Source organism: Crocuta crocuta, unplaced genomic scaffold (assembly GCF_008692635.1).
Source record: "Crocuta crocuta isolate KB4526 unplaced genomic scaffold, BGI_CrCroc_1.0 scaffold273, whole genome shotgun sequence".
In the NCBI taxonomy this organism is placed as follows: Eukaryota; Metazoa; Chordata; class Mammalia; order Carnivora; family Hyaenidae; genus Crocuta; species Crocuta crocuta.
In genome coordinates, this window is record NW_027529425.1 from 3802860 (window position 1) to 3821500 (window position 18641).

At 57.5% G+C, this 18641-nt stretch overlaps 1 protein-coding gene across 1 annotated transcript in view; it reads left to right on the top strand.

Annotated features, from left to right (window-relative positions):
- The window catches only part of TNRC18 (trinucleotide repeat containing 18), a gene marked incomplete at its 5' end in the record, with an annotated part of 89794 nt that overhangs the window by 39287 nt on the left and 31866 nt on the right, over positions 1-18641 (top strand). The window contains 8 exons of the mRNA XM_077758840.1: positions 1-265; positions 1447-2445; positions 7333-7508; positions 8060-8196; positions 8435-8563; positions 10223-10394; positions 11779-12139; positions 15244-15519. The exon at positions 1-265 is cut by the window's left edge and continues 10 nt beyond it. Coding sequence (XP_077614966.1) covers positions 1-265; positions 1447-2445; positions 7333-7508; positions 8060-8196; positions 8435-8563; positions 10223-10394; positions 11779-12139; positions 15244-15519 — 2515 coding nt within the window. The remainder of the gene's footprint in view (positions 266-1446; positions 2446-7332; positions 7509-8059; positions 8197-8434; positions 8564-10222; positions 10395-11778; positions 12140-15243; positions 15520-18641) is intronic.

The window sequence follows — 18641 nt, forward strand, 5'->3', positions numbered from 1 at the left end:
GCCGTGAGCCCGCCGCCATCTCCCCGCGCTTCCCCCGTGGCTGCCCTGAAGGCCAAGGTCATCCAGAAGCTGGAGGACGCGTCCAAGGCACCCACCTACGCCTACCCCGCCACGCCCGGCTCCCACCCCAGCAGCCCGCCACCCGCCTCCCCGCCGCCAGCTCCTGGTGTCACCCGCAAGGAGGCGGCACCTGAGAATGTCGTTGAGAAGAAGGACTTGGAGTTGGAGAAGGAAGCACCCAGCCCCTTCCAGGCCTTGTTCTCGGGTAGGAGTGTGGCTGAGACCCCGAGGTGGTGATGGGGGGCTGAGGGGGCCCAGGCTGGCTCTGGCGGAGCTGATCCCCCGCCGGTTCGTTTACCATCCATTCCTCCAGCCCTTTTCCCCTCCATCTCTCTTGGGCACCTGCTGTGTCCTGGGCCTGCCGCCGGGCCCTGGAATGAATGCATGAGCACGTTGAGTTGGACACGGCCTCTCTCCAGCCCCACCTGAGTAGTAAAATCAGGGAAATGGGCGTGACCTTAGAACCTACTTCAGAAGGGCTCTTTCTGAGGGTTAGCCTGTGCCTAGCACGAGGGACGTGCAGGGTTGTCACGGTGATAACAGTGGTACAGGGACACCCTTTCTGGCCCCCGACCCCACCCTCCGCCGTGTGCTTTGAGCACAGGTGCTCTTCCCCTGCCCTGTGTCAGCGGGGACGTGCAGCAGGTGGCCTTAATGGTGTCCCTCCGCCCTGGTGGCTGCTAGGACTGTGAGAGCGTGCTTGGGAGGGTTTGAGTTTTGATTCAGATTCTGCCACCAGAAACTTGGGTCAAGCGGCTGCCCCTCTCTGGGGAGAGTCCATGCCATGCTAAAACCCGGCGCTAAGCCTGGTCCTGGGGGCTGCCCCAGGCCCCCGCCTTCCCCCTGCCCTGGCTCCCGTGGTGCCCCAGGAGCTTGCACAGAAGCCCCTCAGAGGGTCGGCTGCCATCCTGCTCTTGGGAGGTTAAACTCAAGGGTGGGAGCTCAGAGTCGAAAAGCGAGGGCAGCGCTGTGTTACTGTTACTCGTGAACAGCTCGGGTGCCCCTAGTCTGCCTGAACGGGGAGGGGCAGGGATGGAGGCCAAAGACGGCTCCAGACTCGTCAAGACCATGGGTGGTCTACTGAGCCTCGTGCTGGGCGCAGAGGCGTTAGGACCAGAAAACAAAAGATCCGACTACGGTTTCTGCCTTTGAGACCTGAAGCCCCCTGGGGACAAGATGGTGGCTGACCTGTCTCTCTGTGTCCTGGACGTGCAGAGAGGCCACAGGGGTCTTCAGATGCCGCCTGATGTAGGCCTGCCGGGTGGAGAGAGGGTGGCTGGGGGGCTCCGCCCTGGCTGGTGGAGGGGGGTGTGTTGACGGGGGATGCGGCGGATGTCAGACTCTACAGGCGAAGGGGCCTCTGCTGACTCTCCGTGTCCTTGGCAGATATCCCACCCAGGTACCCATTTCAGGCCCTGCCGCCACACTACGGGAGGCCCTACCCGTTCCTGCTGCAGCCCACGGCCGCATCCGACGCCGATGGCCTGGCCCCCGACGTGCCGCTCCCGGCCGACGGGCCCGAGCGCCTGGCGCTCTCGCCTGAAGACAAGCCCATCCGCCTGTCCCCCTCCAAGATCCCAGAGCCACTGCGGGAGGGCCCTGAAGGAGAGCCGCTGGCGGAACGGGAGGTGAAGGCGGAGGTGGAGGATATGGACGAAGGTCCCGCGGAGCTGCCCTCCCTGGAGTCACCTCTGGCGCTGCCCCCTGACGAAGCCCTGGCGGCCCCGAGCCCCACGGCCAGCTGCGGAGGCGCCCTGCTGGAGGCCCAGGCCCTGAGCGCCAGCGGGCAGGGGGCCGTGGAGGCCCCCGGGTGCCCGGACTACATGGAGGGGGCCGAAGCGCGGCTTGACTCACCCAGCCGGACAGAGTCGTGCGTGGCGGCCCCGGACCTGGGGGCGCGGCTGACGCCGGAGACGCTGGTTGAGGCCAAGGAGGAACCCGTGGAGGTGCCTGTCGACGTCCCCATGGCTGTGCCTGTGGCAGAGGCGGCGCCCGAGCAGGGCCTAGCCCAGGCAGCCCCCAGCGAGGCCCGGCCCAGCCTGGAGTTGGCAGACTGTGACATGCCTGCCGGGGACGGAGAGGGCCTGAGCTTGGAGGCCCCGGAGGCCGCACCTGTGCCTGGCGGCACCTGCTTCCTCGAGGAGGAAGGCTCTGACCAGTTCGCGCCTGGCCTGGAGGACCCGCTGGCTGGCATGAACGCCCTGGCGGCGGCTGCGGAACTGCCCCAGGCCAGACCTCTGCCGTCCCCGGGCACCGGAGCGCAGGCCCTGGAGAAGCTGGAGGTGGCGCAGAGCCTGGTCCTGGAGCAGAGTTTCCTGCACGGCATCACCCTGCTGAGCGAGATCGCAGAGCTGGAGCTGGAGAAGAGGAGCCAGGATGGGGGAGGTGAGCTGCGACCCGCGACGGGCAATTGGTTTCTATGGCACTTCTGGTGTTGGTAGTTTCCTGAAGAATTTAAACATTTTGAAAAGCCCCGAGATGGGGTTTATGTGCACCCATTTTTGAAAAGTTGAGACCAAAACATGTGGGACAGGATTTGTCATGTTGGTCATTTACAGGTTAGTAGCGTTTGCGTGCGTTTATGTCTCTGTGCAGCCGGTCCGCGGGCCGCACGGTGGAGTTTCTCCTCATTCGGTTAGTGCTGCATTTTGCATGAGCACCAGATTCTTTGTTAGAAACTGGGGAGGAAAATTAATTGGCTCTTGGAACCCATGTACAGCAGTAATTAGGTAGTAAGTTTCAGGTATGGCTGGATCCGGGCCCTCCGTCGTCAGGAGTTTCTTTTCCTTTGTACCCCTTCCCCATCTCTTTCTCTCTCCACCTGCTCCACTTTTCTGTCTGTCGGCCTCATTCACGGCAGGCCCGCTGTCCTCCTGGGGGTCACCCAACACTCCCTCGCAGGCCCGTGGGCCTGCCTGATTCAGCAGACTCCCAAAAGAGGCCACCTCTTTCCTGGTAGCTCTGGCAAAGGCACTTTGGCTCCTTCTCATTGGCTCCCTGGGGTTTCCTGCTTCCTGCAGGATCGAACTCTGTGGCCTGGGAGATGAGATGGAGCAGGCTGTCTGTGCACCTCCCCCGATGTGCTGCAGGGGATGGGTGCTCCCAGCGGGAGGCCCTCGAATTCTGGGCTGGGCATGAAAACCGCGGGTGTTCAACACAGAAACTCGGGGTGCTCCAAGAAACGCGTACAGGAGGAGCGGTGGGCCAGGCAAGCCTCGCCACCCCACGCTTGGCCCAGAATTGGCGCGGAGGAAGGAGGGGCCCAGGCGACAGCTGTCAGGGAGATAATAATAGCGTTGCCAGTGTTTTGGTGCCTTTTCTCTAGAACTTTTTCTACACACACACACTTCTAAAATTAAGATCGTCTTGTAAACAATGCTGTGTAAGCCGCTCTCTTCACTTAGCATGTTTTTTATTAAGTGCTTTCTGAAGCTATGTGCTTTTATTTTCTTCTTTGTTTTTAAGTTTGTTTATTTATTTTGAGAGACAGAGACCGTGTGTGAGCGGGGGAGGACAGACTGAGATGGGGGGAGAGAGAATCTCAAGCAGGCTCCACGCTGCCCATTGCAGGGCTCAAACTCACAAACTTTGAGATCATGACCCGAGCCGAAGTTGGATGCTTAACCAACTGAGCCACGCAGGCGCCCCACAGCTCTGGGTCTTTAAACAATGTTTTTAGGGGACAGTCGAGTTTTCCACCTAGTAGAGGCCCCAGCCTCTAAGGACCTGGCTAGTCCTAGATCATCAGGCATTTTAGTGTGCCTTTTGTTTCAGTGTTGTAAATAACGTGATACATGTTTGTCTGCACCTTGCTTTTTCTGGGGGTCTATTCCCGGGGTGGATTTGCTGGGACAGAACAAAATCACATTTTCAAGGCTTTTTTATCGCCACGGTCACGTGGTCCCCCCGAAGCTTGGACAAGTGATACCTACTCCCCCACACCCCACAGGTGTCTGTTGTTTGGTTCTTGAGTTCATTACTACTTTTGCGCTTGCTTAAATAATTTGGCACAAAAAGTTATTTTTTAGAAGAAAACCCCCTTGATCCTACCAACAGGTGCTGGGTTTTCAGTGGGGGCCGCAGAGTGCAGCCCTTGGCACTGTCAGGTGGTAGCAGGAGGGAGGTGGGAAGGGTGATCTCTTACAGGGGAAGGCCAGGGAGGAACTCTTCTGTGGGAGTTGCTGGCAGAATAGCGCCTGCAAAGGCCCTGAGGTGAACAGTGTGTGTACATTGGAGGCTGGGGGTGGAGTAGAGTGGAAGGAGGAGAGTGGTGGCTGCAAAGGGGTTGGTGGGAGGGGGCGGGGGTGGGACCCTGGGCACCCCCTGGAAGAGGGTTTGGAGTTACAATGATAGGATCAGACTTAATTAGCTCCGGTCGTTTTGGGGGGCTGTGTAGACCCTTGAGGCAGGGGCAAGGGTGGATGTAGGAAGACCCAGACCCTGGGGTGGTGGTTAGAAGTGAGGGGCAAGGACTCTGGGTAGAAGTTAAGGTGGATCCAGGGGGCTTTGCCCCCTCTGAGCTGGCATCAGAGCGACTCCAAGGTTTCTAGCCTGAGCCGCTGGAGAGCAGACTTGCCAGGAAACAGTGGCAGGAGGTTTTGGCACCCGCAGCTGGTTTCTGCATTGGAGGTGTGGCCCGGGGCTGGATCTGTGGCCCGCGGCTGGAAAGCGCACTTGGAGGTGCTGGTCTGCAGGGGTGTGTGCACAGCAGGGGCGAGGGAGGTCCCGGTGGCCCCCTTCCCTGCAGGCAGCTGCCGACAGAACACGAGCATCGGTGCTCTGACAAGGCCCCCGGTCGCACGTAGAGCTTCCCCAGGGCCCCTGGGTCACCCGTGCATTGGCACAGCCACGAGGCTGGGTGGTAGTCAGCCGGGGCTGCTGTCATGAGTACCGCAGGCTGGGGGGCGTCCGGATGTTCTAACCCAAGGTGTGCGCAGGGCTGGGGGTCCTGCTGAGGCCTCTCTACCGGTGCGTGGACACCGTCTTCTCCCTGTGTCCTCGCCTCTGCAGCCATCTCCAGCTTTCCCATCTATAGGGACATCGCCCTACTGGATCAGGGCTCATCTTCTCCTCTTCAGAAACTCTGCAAATAAGTTCAGTTTCTGAAATCCTAGGGTCGGGACTTAAACGTATGGATTTGGGGGGGGCAGGCGTGATTCATCCCATGACAGCTGGCTTAGAGTCATCCAGGCCACCCTGGGCGCAGTTGTGAGAGCCTCAGCCAGTCTGGTTCGGAGGGTAAAGGAGGAGACAAAGCTGTGCCTTGATCCCCTCCTCTGTGATGGAGTCATGCTCTCCTGCCTTATCTGACAGCTGAGAATTTTAGTTCGGAGGACCTTGGTCCGATGCATAGGCAGCACCTCGGGGTCAGGCCTTGTGCGCTGACGGGGTTTGCCACTTTGCAGCCTCCGTGCCCCTGAGGATACAGAAGAGCGAAACCGCTGGTTCTCAACTAGCAGTGACCCTCTGGGTTGTCCCAGCTTGGGGGGAGTACTGCTGCCATCTAGTGGGGAAAGGTAGGGGATGCTGTTAAACCTCCTACAGCGCATGCCCAGGCAAGCTGGGTCCATTGCAGAGGATGAGCTGACCGAAACGTGGATAGTGCCAAGGTCGAGAAGCTCTGATCTATGCGAGATGATCAGTTATGTCTGTTTTATGGAACTGCACACGTCGGTAGTAAAGAATATACGTTGGGGGTGCCTGGGGGGCTCAGTCGGTGAAGCGTCCAGCTTCAGCTCAGGTCATGATCTCGAGGTTTGTGAGTTCAAGCCCTGCATCAGGCTCTGTGTTGACAGCTCGGAGCCTGGAGCCTGCTTCAGCTTCTGTGTCTCGCTCCTCTACCCCACCCCTGCTTGTGCTTGGTCTTTCTCTCTCCAAAATTAATAAACATTAAAAAAATTAAAAAGAATGATACACTTTTTTTCTCAGGCACATGTATAACATTCATAAAAACTGATCACGTGTTAGATCACAAAGATAACACCAAATAAAAAAGCTAAAACTCCTGTTACCTTGGGAGAGATTGGAGGGGAGATGGGTGCCGTGCCCTTTCTGAAGGGCAGTGGGAATATTTATTAACAGACATAAATGCACATACCTTAATCCTGTTAATCACAGAGATAGGAATTCTCCTAAAACACTTGTGTCCTGGCTGTGTGCCTATTCCTCCACTACCAAAAAAAAAAAAAAAAAAAGAAAAAGAAATACTGTTGAGTGGGGGATTATTTAGACTTAGATGAATTAAAACTCAGCAGTGCAAGAGACTTCTAGGTGGCTGTTAGTGGGTTTGGCCACACAGAAAACTGCTGACCTGCAGAAATGACAGAATTCATAAGGTCCAGGGGTGCCTGGGTGGCTCAGTTGGTTAAGCGTCCGACTTTAGCTCAGATCATCATCTCATGGTTTGTGGGTTTGAGCCTCACATTGGGCTCTGTGCTGACAGCCAGCTCAGAGCCCGGAGTCTGTTTCGGATTCTGTATCTCCCTCTCTCTCCGACCCTCCCCTGATCATGCTATCTCTCTCCCTCTCTCAAAAATAAATTAAAAAAAAAACAACAAAAAAAACCCAGAAAGGAATTCATAAGGTCCAAGCCAACAACATGTGGTAGATTGTTGTCATGTGCTAATGTGAAAAGAGGTTAAGTGGAAAACGGTGTGATGCCATATGTATGCGCCGATGTCATTCCTGTATGTATAAAGGATGCCCAGGACGTGGCATGTGTTCGAGTGGGGGTTCTTATTTTTCCAGCCCTCTACCGGAATGTCAATGGTGGTGCCTCTGGGGGCGGGGGCTGTGGTAGGCTGGGGCTGGGAAGGTTTTCATTTCTTGGCACCTTTCTGCGTGGTTTGTCTTTTTTGTGTTCTCCTACTATGTTGACAGTTGATGAAACTTAATTTGGGCCCTTTCTTTCTGAATATGAAAACCATGCATATTCCCCATGGAACATTTTAAGGACCGACGAGTAGGAGGCACACCCTAGAAAGCACCTCTGTGGGTGTACTTGGCCACTCTTGGCGATTTTCCCTATAGGGCAGTGGGCGTTTGGAACAGAGCTGTGCTGTGCGTCCTGGCTTTTGCCTGTCTCACTTAGCGCCCTTTCTTGCTTCTGGGAAAGGCCGGGGTCTGTTTAGCATCCTGGGGGCCAGGTGGCTTCGGGCAAGCCATGAGCTGGTCCCGGGCTCCTTCTCACTGTTTGGGGTCCGAGTGGGGTTGGCTGCCACCAGGGAGCATGGCAGGCACAGAGGCGTGGGCTTACCTGCCTCCTGTGTGCAGGTGCGGAGCGGGGCCTGGCGGTGCGGCCCTCGCTGGAGAGCCTGCTGGCGGCCAGCAGCCACATGCTGAAGGAGGTGCTGGACAGTCCCTTCGTGGACCCGCTCAAGAACCTGCGGCTTCCACGGGAGCTGAACCCCAACAAGAAGTATAGCTGGATGCAAAAGAAGGAGGAGCGGGTGAGGTGTCCTGGGCCTGTCTTTGCCTGCCTGTGGCCAGTGGGGTGGGGGCAGAGATGGGTCTCCCAGAGACGCCATCTTGCTGGGGACATGGCTGGCTTTGGAGTCGGAAGGGCCTGATCTGAGGCCAGCTTCGGCTGCTGACTTGCTGTGCAGTCCTAGGAGAGCTGTATCCCCTTTCTGGGTCTGCGTTTATTCGTGTGATCATGGGCGACAGCCTGATGATGGCTCAGGAAGAACAGCCTTGCCTGTGCCCCTTGGTGCCTCTGGGCCCTGGGCAAGCACCTCACCTCTGTAAGTGACGGATGACATGATGGCCTACACTATGTGAGCAGCTGTCTTGGGCCACTTAGGCCTTGATGCAGCCCTGCAGAGTTGAGTTTTGGTCCCTATCCTGCATTCTGCCCACAGCCGTGGTTAGTAAGCGGCAGAGGTGAGGTCTGAGCTGGGCCGCGGTCGCCATCAAGCCTTGCCATTCCTGTCTGAGTGGACGCCTGGCCAGGTGGTGGGAGCTCGTGGGCGCTGGCATCCTTACCCTACTCTCCCCGCAGATGTATGCCATGAAGTCCTCCTTGGAAAGCATGGATGCCATGGAGCTGGACTTCCGGATGCGACTGGCTGAGGTCCAGCGGCGGTACAAGGAGAAGCAGCGAGAGCTGGTGAAGCTGCAGAGACGCCGCGACTCCGAGTGAGTGTGCACCCCGGCCGCACCCCAGCCATTCCCTGCGGCCCCGGCTGGCCAGGCGACAAAGGTCCCGGCAGGCGGTGCCCTGGTCGGGCTCTCGTAGGCGCTGGTGCTCACTAGGTTGGCTGTGGTAGGCCATTAGAGGTGTGTGTGGACCCGAGTGACGTGTGTGCATCGTGTGTCCTTCTCCACGCCCCCTCCACCCCCCAGGTTCACAGCCAAGCGTGTGATTCTTTTTAAGGGACAGGCGCGAGGAACCCCATAGAAGCTTGGCACGCAGAGGCCCTGGCAGGCCGAGGAAACGGACCCACGCCCTGAGCACCCTGTCGCCCCCCCGCAAGAGAGGGAAGAGCCGCAACAGTAGCGGAAAGTAAGGCTGGCCCCTCGGTGGGTCGGGAACTGGCACAGAGCTCGGAGGGGAGGAGCACAGGCCCGAGCAGGGCCTGCGTCTGGGCACCGGGGACCTTGCGTCCCTCGGGCTCTGACCCACCTGGTTTGGTAGCTCTCAGGGAGCACGGTGTGCGCTGCCCGGGCCAGGAGGGTGAGCCAGGCGAGTGGCGGAATGGACAGGTAGACTCATCCACCCGGCACTGGGTGGGCAGGTGACCCCAGTGAGAGAGGTTTCCGTGCCGTGAACTAAGCTCCTTGCCCATCTTCCTGCCACACCTGCTTTCTCCACGGCTAGGGACTAATTCCTGCTCTTCTCCACACACCTCCTGCCTGCAGAGGGATCCGCCAGGCTTCTGGCCACCCGGGGCGGACTCTGACTTGTACCGTCACTTGCTTCCCTCCATGACTGATGGTGTCACTCTTGTCCTCCTGGCCTGACCTGTTGGCTTGTCGTGCCCGAGCCTGTGAGCTGGGGCTGCTCCTTTGTGCACTCCTTGAGTGGCAGCGAGAGCTATGTGTGGCACCTCTGGAGGTTTTTCCAACGGTGGCTGGAACGAAGCTCTTCCTCCAGGCTGGGCGTGGATAGGAATGATGCCGTGGTCTTCCCTGGGTGTCAGGGAGCAGCAGGAGCTGGATGAGGCCCAGCAAAAGAGCGGGGTTGGAGCGTGCCTCGGCCAGGGACGTCGGAGCAGGGCACACAGTAGGTGGCCCGGCGCTTGGCTTGAGGAAGCAGAGGGGGCCACAGGGCACCCCCAAAAGGCACAGGAGAGGCAGTGGCTCAGCCACGGGGCTTGTCAAAGACCACCCAGGTGTCCCCACGACTTGCATTTATTCTCCTTGGATGTTCATGTTTGAGAAAAGAGGATGGAGAGAGGCAGAAATCTCCTAAAACCAGCCAAAGGTGGGGAGGGAAGCAGTTCCTGAAACCACAGGGGCTGGGGCCGCCAGCAGGCAACCACTGGTGAGAAGCATGGCCCCTGGAGGTGGGCGTGCATTCCTGCTTTTGAGTCCCAGCTCCATCCAGTGTTTGTTGTGACCTCGGACTGGGTGTTAGCTTTTTGGAGCCTCAGTTTCCCCACGTGTAAAAAACAGTATGTAGACATTGTTTTGTGGTTAAAGTATCCAGCACTGACACACAGCAAAACACATAGTAAGCACCAAATAAAACTTAGCTGCTCTTATCGTGAGGGTTTAGCTTAAAGCAGGCAAGAGAAGCCTTGAACATGGGACTGTGTTCCGACTGTCTTAATCCCCGGGGTACAGGAGACCAGCCAGTGGCTCTTCCTTCCCCTCCCATCCTGGGGAATTTCCTTGACCTTTCTGATCCTTGTTCTTGGCACGTTTTGATAAGGTGTGTGTGTGAGTGTATGTGTGAAGAAGCACGAGAAAGAGGCCAGCAGAGGATACTGCCTTGGAGAAGTGTTTCTTCTTTCCCATTAAACTCTTCATTCTGCCCCATTCACAAGTAGAATCCCAGCACCATAGTCTTACAGGATCCGTCTCCCAGATTCATCACTCTGCCATCACTGTCTGTGCTTCGACATCCAGAGCCCACCTTTCAGGGCTGTGAGGGCGGACCCCCCCAACCCTTGAGTCTTTCTTGGCCAGCGTGCTGACTGGGAGCACATCTGGGTTTCAGGCTGAGCAGCAAGCCCCTGCTGACATCGGATGAGTACGAGCTTGGAGCAGGGATGAGGAAGAGACACAAGGGACCTGAGGAGGAACATGATGCCCTGGTTGGAACTGGGAAAGCTAGGAGCAGGAACCAGGCTTGGGATGAGCACGAAGCCTCGTCGGACTTCATGAGTCAGGTCGGTAACCCTGTGTTCTGGATGTGCTTCCCTCTTAGGGTGGCCGGTCTGGAGGGTATGCCAGAATTCACACTCCCTTCACAGGCCTGTGGGACCTACCTGCTGCACAGAAACTGTAGAAATGATTGCCTTAGTGCCAGAGGGACTGTTCCCTAGTCTTGCTTATTGCACAGAGGAGGAAATTCAGGCCCAGAGGAGGTCAGAGACTTACCAAAGTAGCACAGCCTCAGGTAGAGCAGATACAGAAAGCCACACCCCCTGTGCATGCTCCATGACCCTTTGGTGAAGCCACTGAGAGAGACTGCAAGTTCTTAACCAAATAATGCAGCTACTGTTGTTTAACAGTGTAATTGTTCATTGAGCAGCTTCACCATTCTGTAGTTCTAAGAAGTAAGGGCTTGATGCCATTGTAATTTTCTTGTGAATTCTCCATAGGTAATGGGGTGAGAGCCAGCTCCATGATTTTTCTTACTTCTGCAGAGCATTGAAATAGGCCACTTAAGGCCCTCGCCTCTAAATACTTATATACCTTGTCATCCCTCCCCATAAAGCCCCATGCAAGGGGACTGTCTGGTGATGTGGCCATCAGAGTGAAATAACTCACATATGGGGGGGATTGGATCCAGGAGGAGGGAATAGAGCCAGTTTGTACATCAGGATCCTTTATTCACAAATTGTGAAGGATACTTGTTTAAATGAACCTATCCCAACCGCTCCCCCCCACCCCCCGTATTACCTGATTAAGGAAAAATAGGAATAAAACATTCAAATGAGGAGCATTAACAGTTTTCAGGCTGCACATTTCCTTCTGACAGCAAGTGACCACAGCAGATGTGCAACTGGGAATGTAATCTGTGAAATGTTGAGTCACGCTTTCTGCTTCAGGCACCCAGGGCACACTCGTAGGGCATTCTCTTGTCGGCTTTGGCCCATTTAGTTGGATGGGCTGCTTTAGGTGGGCATCCATGCTATGATCTGGGTTTTCCATCTCGGTTCCATGCCGCCTCCCTAATCCAGCTGCCTTCTCCTGCTCATGGGCGGTGCTGCTTGGTTGAAGGCCTTCCCGAGGAGGCACCAGACAGTGCCAGGCAGGGCCGGTGGAAATGCCAGTGTTTGTGATCATTGTAACCGCAGTAACAGTTCTGTGATAAGAGCTTTGTGGGCCTGATCTCGGTTCATCTTCAGAACAACCCCGAGATGCCCGTACATAATTATCCCCTTTTTATGGAGCAGAAGAATTGAGGCCAAGAGGAGTCGAGAAGCTTGCTAGAAGCCACAGGCAGGAGGAAAGGACTGGAGCCCAGCTGCCGCACATGTCCGCCGAAACACATGATCCTGTTTTGCCAAATGTCTTAACCCGTGACTCCCCAACTTCCCTCTCCAGCTAAAGATTAAAAAGAAGAAGATGGCCAGTGACCAGGAGCAGCTGGCAAGCAAGCTGGACAAGGCCCTCTCCCTCACGAAGCAGGACAAATTGAAGTCGCCCTTCAAGTTCTCGGACAGTTCCGGGGGAAAGTCCAAAGCCAGCGGGGGCTGCGGCAGGTACTTGACGCCCTATGACAGCCTGCTGGGCAAGGACCGGAAGGCGCTGGCCAAAGGCCTCGGCCTGTCTCTCAAAGCCTCCAGAGAAGGTAAACACAAAAGGGCCGCCAAAGCCAGGAAGATGGAGGTGGGCTTCAAGGCCAGAGGCCAGCCCAAGTCGGCCCACTCCCCGTTCGCCTCGGAAGTGAGCAGCTACTCCTACAGTAAGTAGTGGATGCCGCGCCGCCTCGGGACGCTTCCTCTCCTCAGTCTCCTCTTTCTGTCTCTCGTGGGCACGCGTAAACGTCTCTGGCGTTTACGCGGCTCCAGGCCGGAAGTGCGTGCGCTGGGTGGGGTGAGGCCTAAAGCAGAACTGCCTTGTGATTGGCGGATGGGAGTAGAAGTCCGCCTGGCCTCCTGTACCTGCCTTCCTCTTATTCGTGGGGAAGCCATCGCTGTGGAGGTCTTTGTGCCACAGAGTTGGCGGCTGCTGGGCCTAGAGCGGCCGCTCACGACGACCATAGAGATGAGTCAGTCTCCTACCCGCAGGCTGCTCTCCGTCAGGAACGGTGTCAGTGGAGCGCGCGCCGTACCGGGCAGCGCCCTGAGTGCTGTGCGGGCCGTGTTTCCCTTTATGTTTCTGACAGCCCTCCAGGTGGCTGCTCCGCGTTGTTCCCGAGGGTAGGGTGGCGGCCGCGGCAGGGCTAGGTTGACCGCCAGGGTTGGGGAGTTGGCTGGGCCAGGATGGCGCGGCCCCATGACGGGAGCCGTCGAGCCTTGGAGCACAGCTGCTGCGGGGCCTGGCCTGACCGGCCGAGCCATCTCTCAGTGGCCCGGAGCCTGCCGCATCAGAGCTCCTTCCCTAGGCGGTTTGCCTTGGGCCGTGGGTCCCTGCTGCCAGCTCACTGTGGGCTCTGGGGCCCCAGGGCCGCTGCGTGGCGTGTAGTGGGTGCTCCTAGGTGCGTGTGTGGGCGGACAACCTGCTTTCCAGGGGCCCCAGGGCCGCTGCATGGCATGTAGTGGGTGCTGCTAGGTGTGTGTGTGGGAGGAGCCCCTGGTGCCCAGAACCCAAGCGCACCAGGCGTTTGGCCGCCTCAGGAAAGCCAGGCGGGACTTGGTGGCTCCTGGCAGTTGTCTGCGGGGTTTGTTTGGGGAGGCTCCAGGCTCTGACTGGGGTGGGGGTCTTTTTCTGTTGGCGGCTCCCTGGGTGTGTATGTCTAGGCTTCTGATCAATCGCTGCACCGTTTATTAGGTGTCGGGGTGGTGGTGGTGGTTGAACTTCTCACCCAAGAAGGTGGACGCCTATAAGTTTGTTAAGGAAAGGAACTAAAGTTTTTGTGGGCATGAAGTTATCATTGCCTGCCTCCCATGCCTGTCCTGAGCTTTAAGTGAGCTCGTGTCAGTGAAGAGCTTGACGAGGCACGAGATTAAGCTGTGTGTGTGTGTGTGTGTGTGTGTGTGTTTAACGTTCATGGGTTTGGTGACTGTGGACTAATAGGTCTGTAGGGCTGATGCAGAGACGTGTGTGAAGTAAACAGCTCTTTTGTGGCTTATGTGCTGAGGACAGCCTTGACTGCCATAGCTTTGGTGGCCCTCCGGTTCAGCTGGATATGATCCGAGCAGGAGTGCCCAGGCCTGTAGCCACCGTGAGCTCGTACTGGTACCTCCTAGCTCTGGAGGAAGAGGGGAAGAAGGGCTTTCCTCGGATCTTTCCATCTCCGCTGGTTTCAGAATGATGAGGGGAGTGGGGAGCGTTGCTGCAGCTCTGATCTTTCAAGGGTGAGTGGCCTCTGGCTGTAGCCTGCCTGGTTGTGGGAGGAACCCCAGACTCCTCCCACTTCCAGGTGGTGGGGGTGTATTGAGAGACCAGAGGTCAGCTCAGCCGCTGAGATGTCGGGCGTGCTCTGAGCTGGGGAGCCCGCTGTGTGCAGATGTGTGTGTTCACGGTGCTAGTCTAGCTGCTGGGCCTGTGTCTGAAATTCCGTTGTCCCGGGGAGAAGTGAGTAAACATTGCAACACACGGGTCTGAAGGTCTGTCTCCAGCTGGATGTGGGCCCTGATACGTGGCTGGCTCTGGAGAGGCTCTCATTTGTGTTTTTTATGTTGGTTCTTGCACAGTTCTGGGTAAGCAAGGGTACACAGTCACAAGGAGGACAAGAATAGCACAGGCTGGCTGGCAGGAGATGGGAAGAGAGGATTCTCTTCTCTCTTTCACTTTGGGTTTTGGGGCTTGGGGGACACACCTGGTGGGAAGCTGACTTGGGTGTTGTTGCCCGTGGGTGGCTCCAACCTGGGTGCGGCCTTGGGAACGATGGGCAGGGGCTTGCTTTGTCCTACCCCTGCCTCGAGTTGAGGCCATCCTGCCGGTGGGGTCTTGACATAGGAAGTGGAGGAGGAGGAGGTGGCGGCAGCCAACGGACACTGCCTCCCCCTCACCTCCTGAGTCTGGCACGTGGGGTTTCTCGTGGACTCGCACGTGGTAGGTGTTGCCAGAGCTGCATCTCTGGTCATGTTCCTCCTGTTTAGAGTGGATTTTATCAGATCGAGAGATCACAGTCTTTGGCTGCGGAGCTCTTTCTTCCAGTGAAATCTTGCTTGATGCCGCCATATGCAAAACGGATCACAATGGTGTGAGGATGTTTGGGATGCGGTGGAAGGGACCAGAACTGTGCCCGCTTGACGGTCCTTCCTCTCCAAAGCCAGGGGATCCTCTCCCGGGAAAGCTTTGGAACTCTGACCTCACAGACTTGTGGGAAGCCGGGAGCAGTGTGCTGGCAGCCTGGCCCTTCGATAGGAGAAAGTTGGGGGGAACATCATTTGCCAATTTCCTTGGTGTAACTGTTTTCACGGTGGCCCGTCTTGAGGGGCTGTTGGGATGCTGCCGGGTGGGGGAGGGTTGGGACACGCATGCATGATTGCTCTTGTGAGTCTGCCCGTGCCACCCAGCACACCAGTGGGAAGCGGGTATTCTGGGGGAGAAGAGCTTTCTCTGGGCCTGTCCTTTCTTGGGCCTTGTCCCTCCCCGTGGGCTGGGTGCAGCACCCTCCACAGCCAGGGGCGAGACCCTCATGAGAGTGGGGCTCCTGCCTCCCCCAGGGCCTAGATGGGACGAGCTCAGTGACGCCCCCAGCTGGGAGGCCTTCCAGGGGAGAGGTGAGCGGTCCGGGCGGTGGCGCATGGCTCATTCCACGGCCTGTAGGCATTTGGAGCTCTCTGCCCCAGCCTGCGCCAGGGCCTTCTCGAAACCACTAAGCGTAATGAGACACACCAGCCCCTCCCCGCCCCGGCGCTCCGTGACTTACTTTATTAAAAACTACTTTGACTGCAGATACGGACTCAGAGGAAGACGAAGAATTCCTGAAGGATGAGTGGTCTGCCCAAGGCCCGTCCAGCTCCAAGCTGACGTCTTCCATCCTGTGCGGCATGGTGGCAAAGAACAGCAAGGCGGCCGCGGGCCCCAAGCTGAGCAAGAGGGGCCTGGCGGCCGCGCGGACTCTCAAACCCAAGCCGGCCGCCGGCAGGAAGCAGCCCTTTTGTTTGCTGCTTCAAGAGGTCGAGGCCCGTTCCTCCTTCAGCGATTCTTCGGAGGACTCGTTTGACCAAGGTTACTAGCTCCAAACACAAAATACCTTCCGTGTTTTCTAGCGAGAGAGTGAGTGAGAGAGAGCGCGAGAGAGAGAGCGAGCGAGCGCGCAGGAGATGGCAGGAGATGGCGGGCAGAGGTGGCCCCTCTGGGACGCCTCGGGAAGGGCGGCCGTCTTGGTTCTTGGCAGCGTAGCCTGCTGTATCCGCCTGAGTCGTTTTATTTTTGTTCTTATTTGTACCTGTATCATTGTGATAATGCCACGGCCTGGCTCTTTTTGAGCTTTTATATGGACTGTTTTTAGTCTCCACCCCTGTCCACTCTCCCCCTCTGCCCTCCTCCTGGCCGCCTCTGCCCCCTAGACCGCAGGCCTGGGTTGGGCTCTCCCCCGGGCGCAGGCCCGGAGGAGGCCTCCCAAGGGACATTTTGTAAATGGAATTCTGTCGTGTGGGCGTGTGACTTGATGTTTGTACCGCGATTTTGGTAATACCAAGCTTTATTAAACATACCGAGTTCATTTTTAACTAAACCCGTGTGCCTTGTCTCTCTTGCTGTGTCCTTACTAGACCGTTAGGTTGCTGCTCCCCTCATTTTGTCCCTCCTTCCCCTCCCCCCTGCCCCCCCCAAGGGGTAGAGCTGGGGTGTGCAGTCTGCCGCTCTTCTCTATCGTTCAAGTGTCCCTGGTAGCTCTTGGCATGCGTTTCATTCTTCAGATTTAAAGTCAACTGCGTTCACCTCCAGCTTCATCTTCCTTTTTTATTTTTATTTTTATTTTTTTTAGCTGCTTGTTTGTTTTTTATTTTCTTAAAAGCTCTATTCCTGTGTAACAGTGGTTTTAAAAATATGAACACTTGTTTCCTAACACATGTTTCTGTTTTAAAGGGCATGTAGGCAGTGCAGGGTTGAGACCATTTGCCGCCCCGAGTTTTGTTATGAGATGTGGAAGCGTGGGCTTCATTGCCATGTTAAGCGGCGGGGCCCAGGCTTCGGAGAGAGCACTGGCCTAGGAGCCCACAGGCCTGGTCTGCCGGCACCCCACCCTGGCCCGGCCCAGCCCAGGGAACTTTATCTGCCTCACTTGTGAAGAGAGGGTGGGGTTCCGTGAGCCCCTCGACCATCCTGGCTGTGACTTTTCCCGGGTTGGAAGAGTCCCAGGGGTGGTGGGGCAGCCAAAGGATCCGCAGTGCTTCCTCACCCTACTTTAGGATGTGCTTCAGGGTGAACCCCCCACCCCCCTTCAGGGATTCCCAGAGCCCAGACCCCATGCTCCCTGAGGGAGGCCCAGACCATAGCGGCCAACCTGGATGGGAACTGGCTTGGGCCCTGGGACTGGATTCTACCCTGATTCCGTTCCTGGTCCGCCTGCTCCTGGCCCACGCCTCCCGTCCTGATTGGCCCACATCCGTTTTGGGTGACCAGGAGGTAGCACAGCAGGGGCCCACGTGCCTGCAGGACTCATGTTCTCCTGGGCTGCTGCTGTGCCTGAGAAAACGCAGTCTGGGCCTCGGAGGGGGAGGCCACTAACTCACCAGCCAGCCTCCTTTGCGAGGCCTCCCTCAGCTCGGGCCTCTGCAGACCAGTCTGGCTGGTGCATCATTCTCCCTCCTTCCCTGACCCCTTCTGCTCCTCCCCTTTAAAGCCAGAGTTCCAGCTTCTATGTTTTTCAGGCTCTCCTACCCCAGCTCAGACCCTGTAGGGAAGCAGGCAGCCCCTCCCTGTCCCTTAGCAAGGGGCCATTTGCGCAGAGTGGGCAGAGGGAGCCAGGGGCCCTCAGACCAGGCCAGACGGGGCAGTGGAGAGAGCCCAGATAGGGGGAGGGGCGGGGCCCGGCTGCCCCCGCGAGCTGGTGAGGTCTTGGCAGGGATATTTGGGTAGTAGGGACCTCCTGACATCCGGTACTAAAACACCTGACTGCTTGGCTTTCTAGTGTCTGCTCTCTCCTCCCAGCAGCTTGGCCATACCTTCACCCCTGATCCCTACCCATGATGCTTTGAATGTCTGTTTTGGTCTCTTGCATTTGCTCTCACGCTGCACTCTGGACGCAAAGCGAAGGCTGGGAGTAGGGCAGACGGCGCAGCGGGTCACTGAGCTTGGGTCCGAGCCTGGCTCGTTGCTCCGTAGGTAGGCAAAACCCTTTTCTTTGTGTCCCCTCTGCACCCCCCCTCCTCGGGGTTGGCCCCCATCGGCTATGGCAGCAGCGGATTGCTTTGGCGTTTATCCATCAGGTTTTGGAAAACCAAACCGAACCAAGTTAACCACAGACAACCCCACTATACTGAGCCAAGAGATCCTGTTTTTGGTTTTTGTTCCTTTTTATAAAAAACAAAACAAAACCTTTTTCTGTATTTCCTGGGGCTGCTTTGTTGGGACTTTTTCTAGCCCCTGCCCTTGGCAAGCCCTGTGGCCTCAGGTGTGGACAGCTCCAGAAGGGCTTCCTTGGTCCAGAAACCCCCTCTCTCCTCCCCCTGCCCCACAGACCCCAGCCTGCGGAGACCGTCCACCGTGGGAAGCAGCTGGTGGCCGCTTGTCAGGCACCCGGCAGCCGGAGTCCAGGGAGGTGTCTAGAGACCAAGGTCATGTGTCTCCGCTTTAAGGGGAAGCGCACCCTGGTTTTGGCCTTTTCCTTCCAAGCTCTCTTCCGTCTCCGGGTGCTGGGATTGGGCAGCTGCTGGTAGACTGGTATCCAACGTAGACCTCCCAGGCTTCCAGAAACCCAGAGCCAGCCCTCTCCCACCAGATGTTGCCAATGGGGAATCCTTCCGGACAGGAGAGAGTTCTGGAGTCTCCACACCTGAGCGAGCACCCAGGGGAGGCTTTTTCTAGAAGGCAAAACTGGCCACACATCTGACCCCATTCCCCTCCCCCGGCCAGCCCCCCCACCCCGCCCGCCACCCTGTTCCAATTGGCCAACCCCAGGGAGGCCCACTGTGGGGGACCCAGGCGCTGTCGAAAGTCTGCCTACACTTAGCCTGCTTTGCCGCTGTGGCCCGCTGGGGCGGAGACGGAACCATGTGGTGTCTGCAATGTGAATGGATCGCAAGTGTGCCCTGCCTGCCTGCCCCCTGCCTGCCCTGCTGGCCTCCATCCTGCTTCATCCATTGCTCTGGGACCCTGGTCTCCTCCCCGCCCTCCTCCCCCTCCCC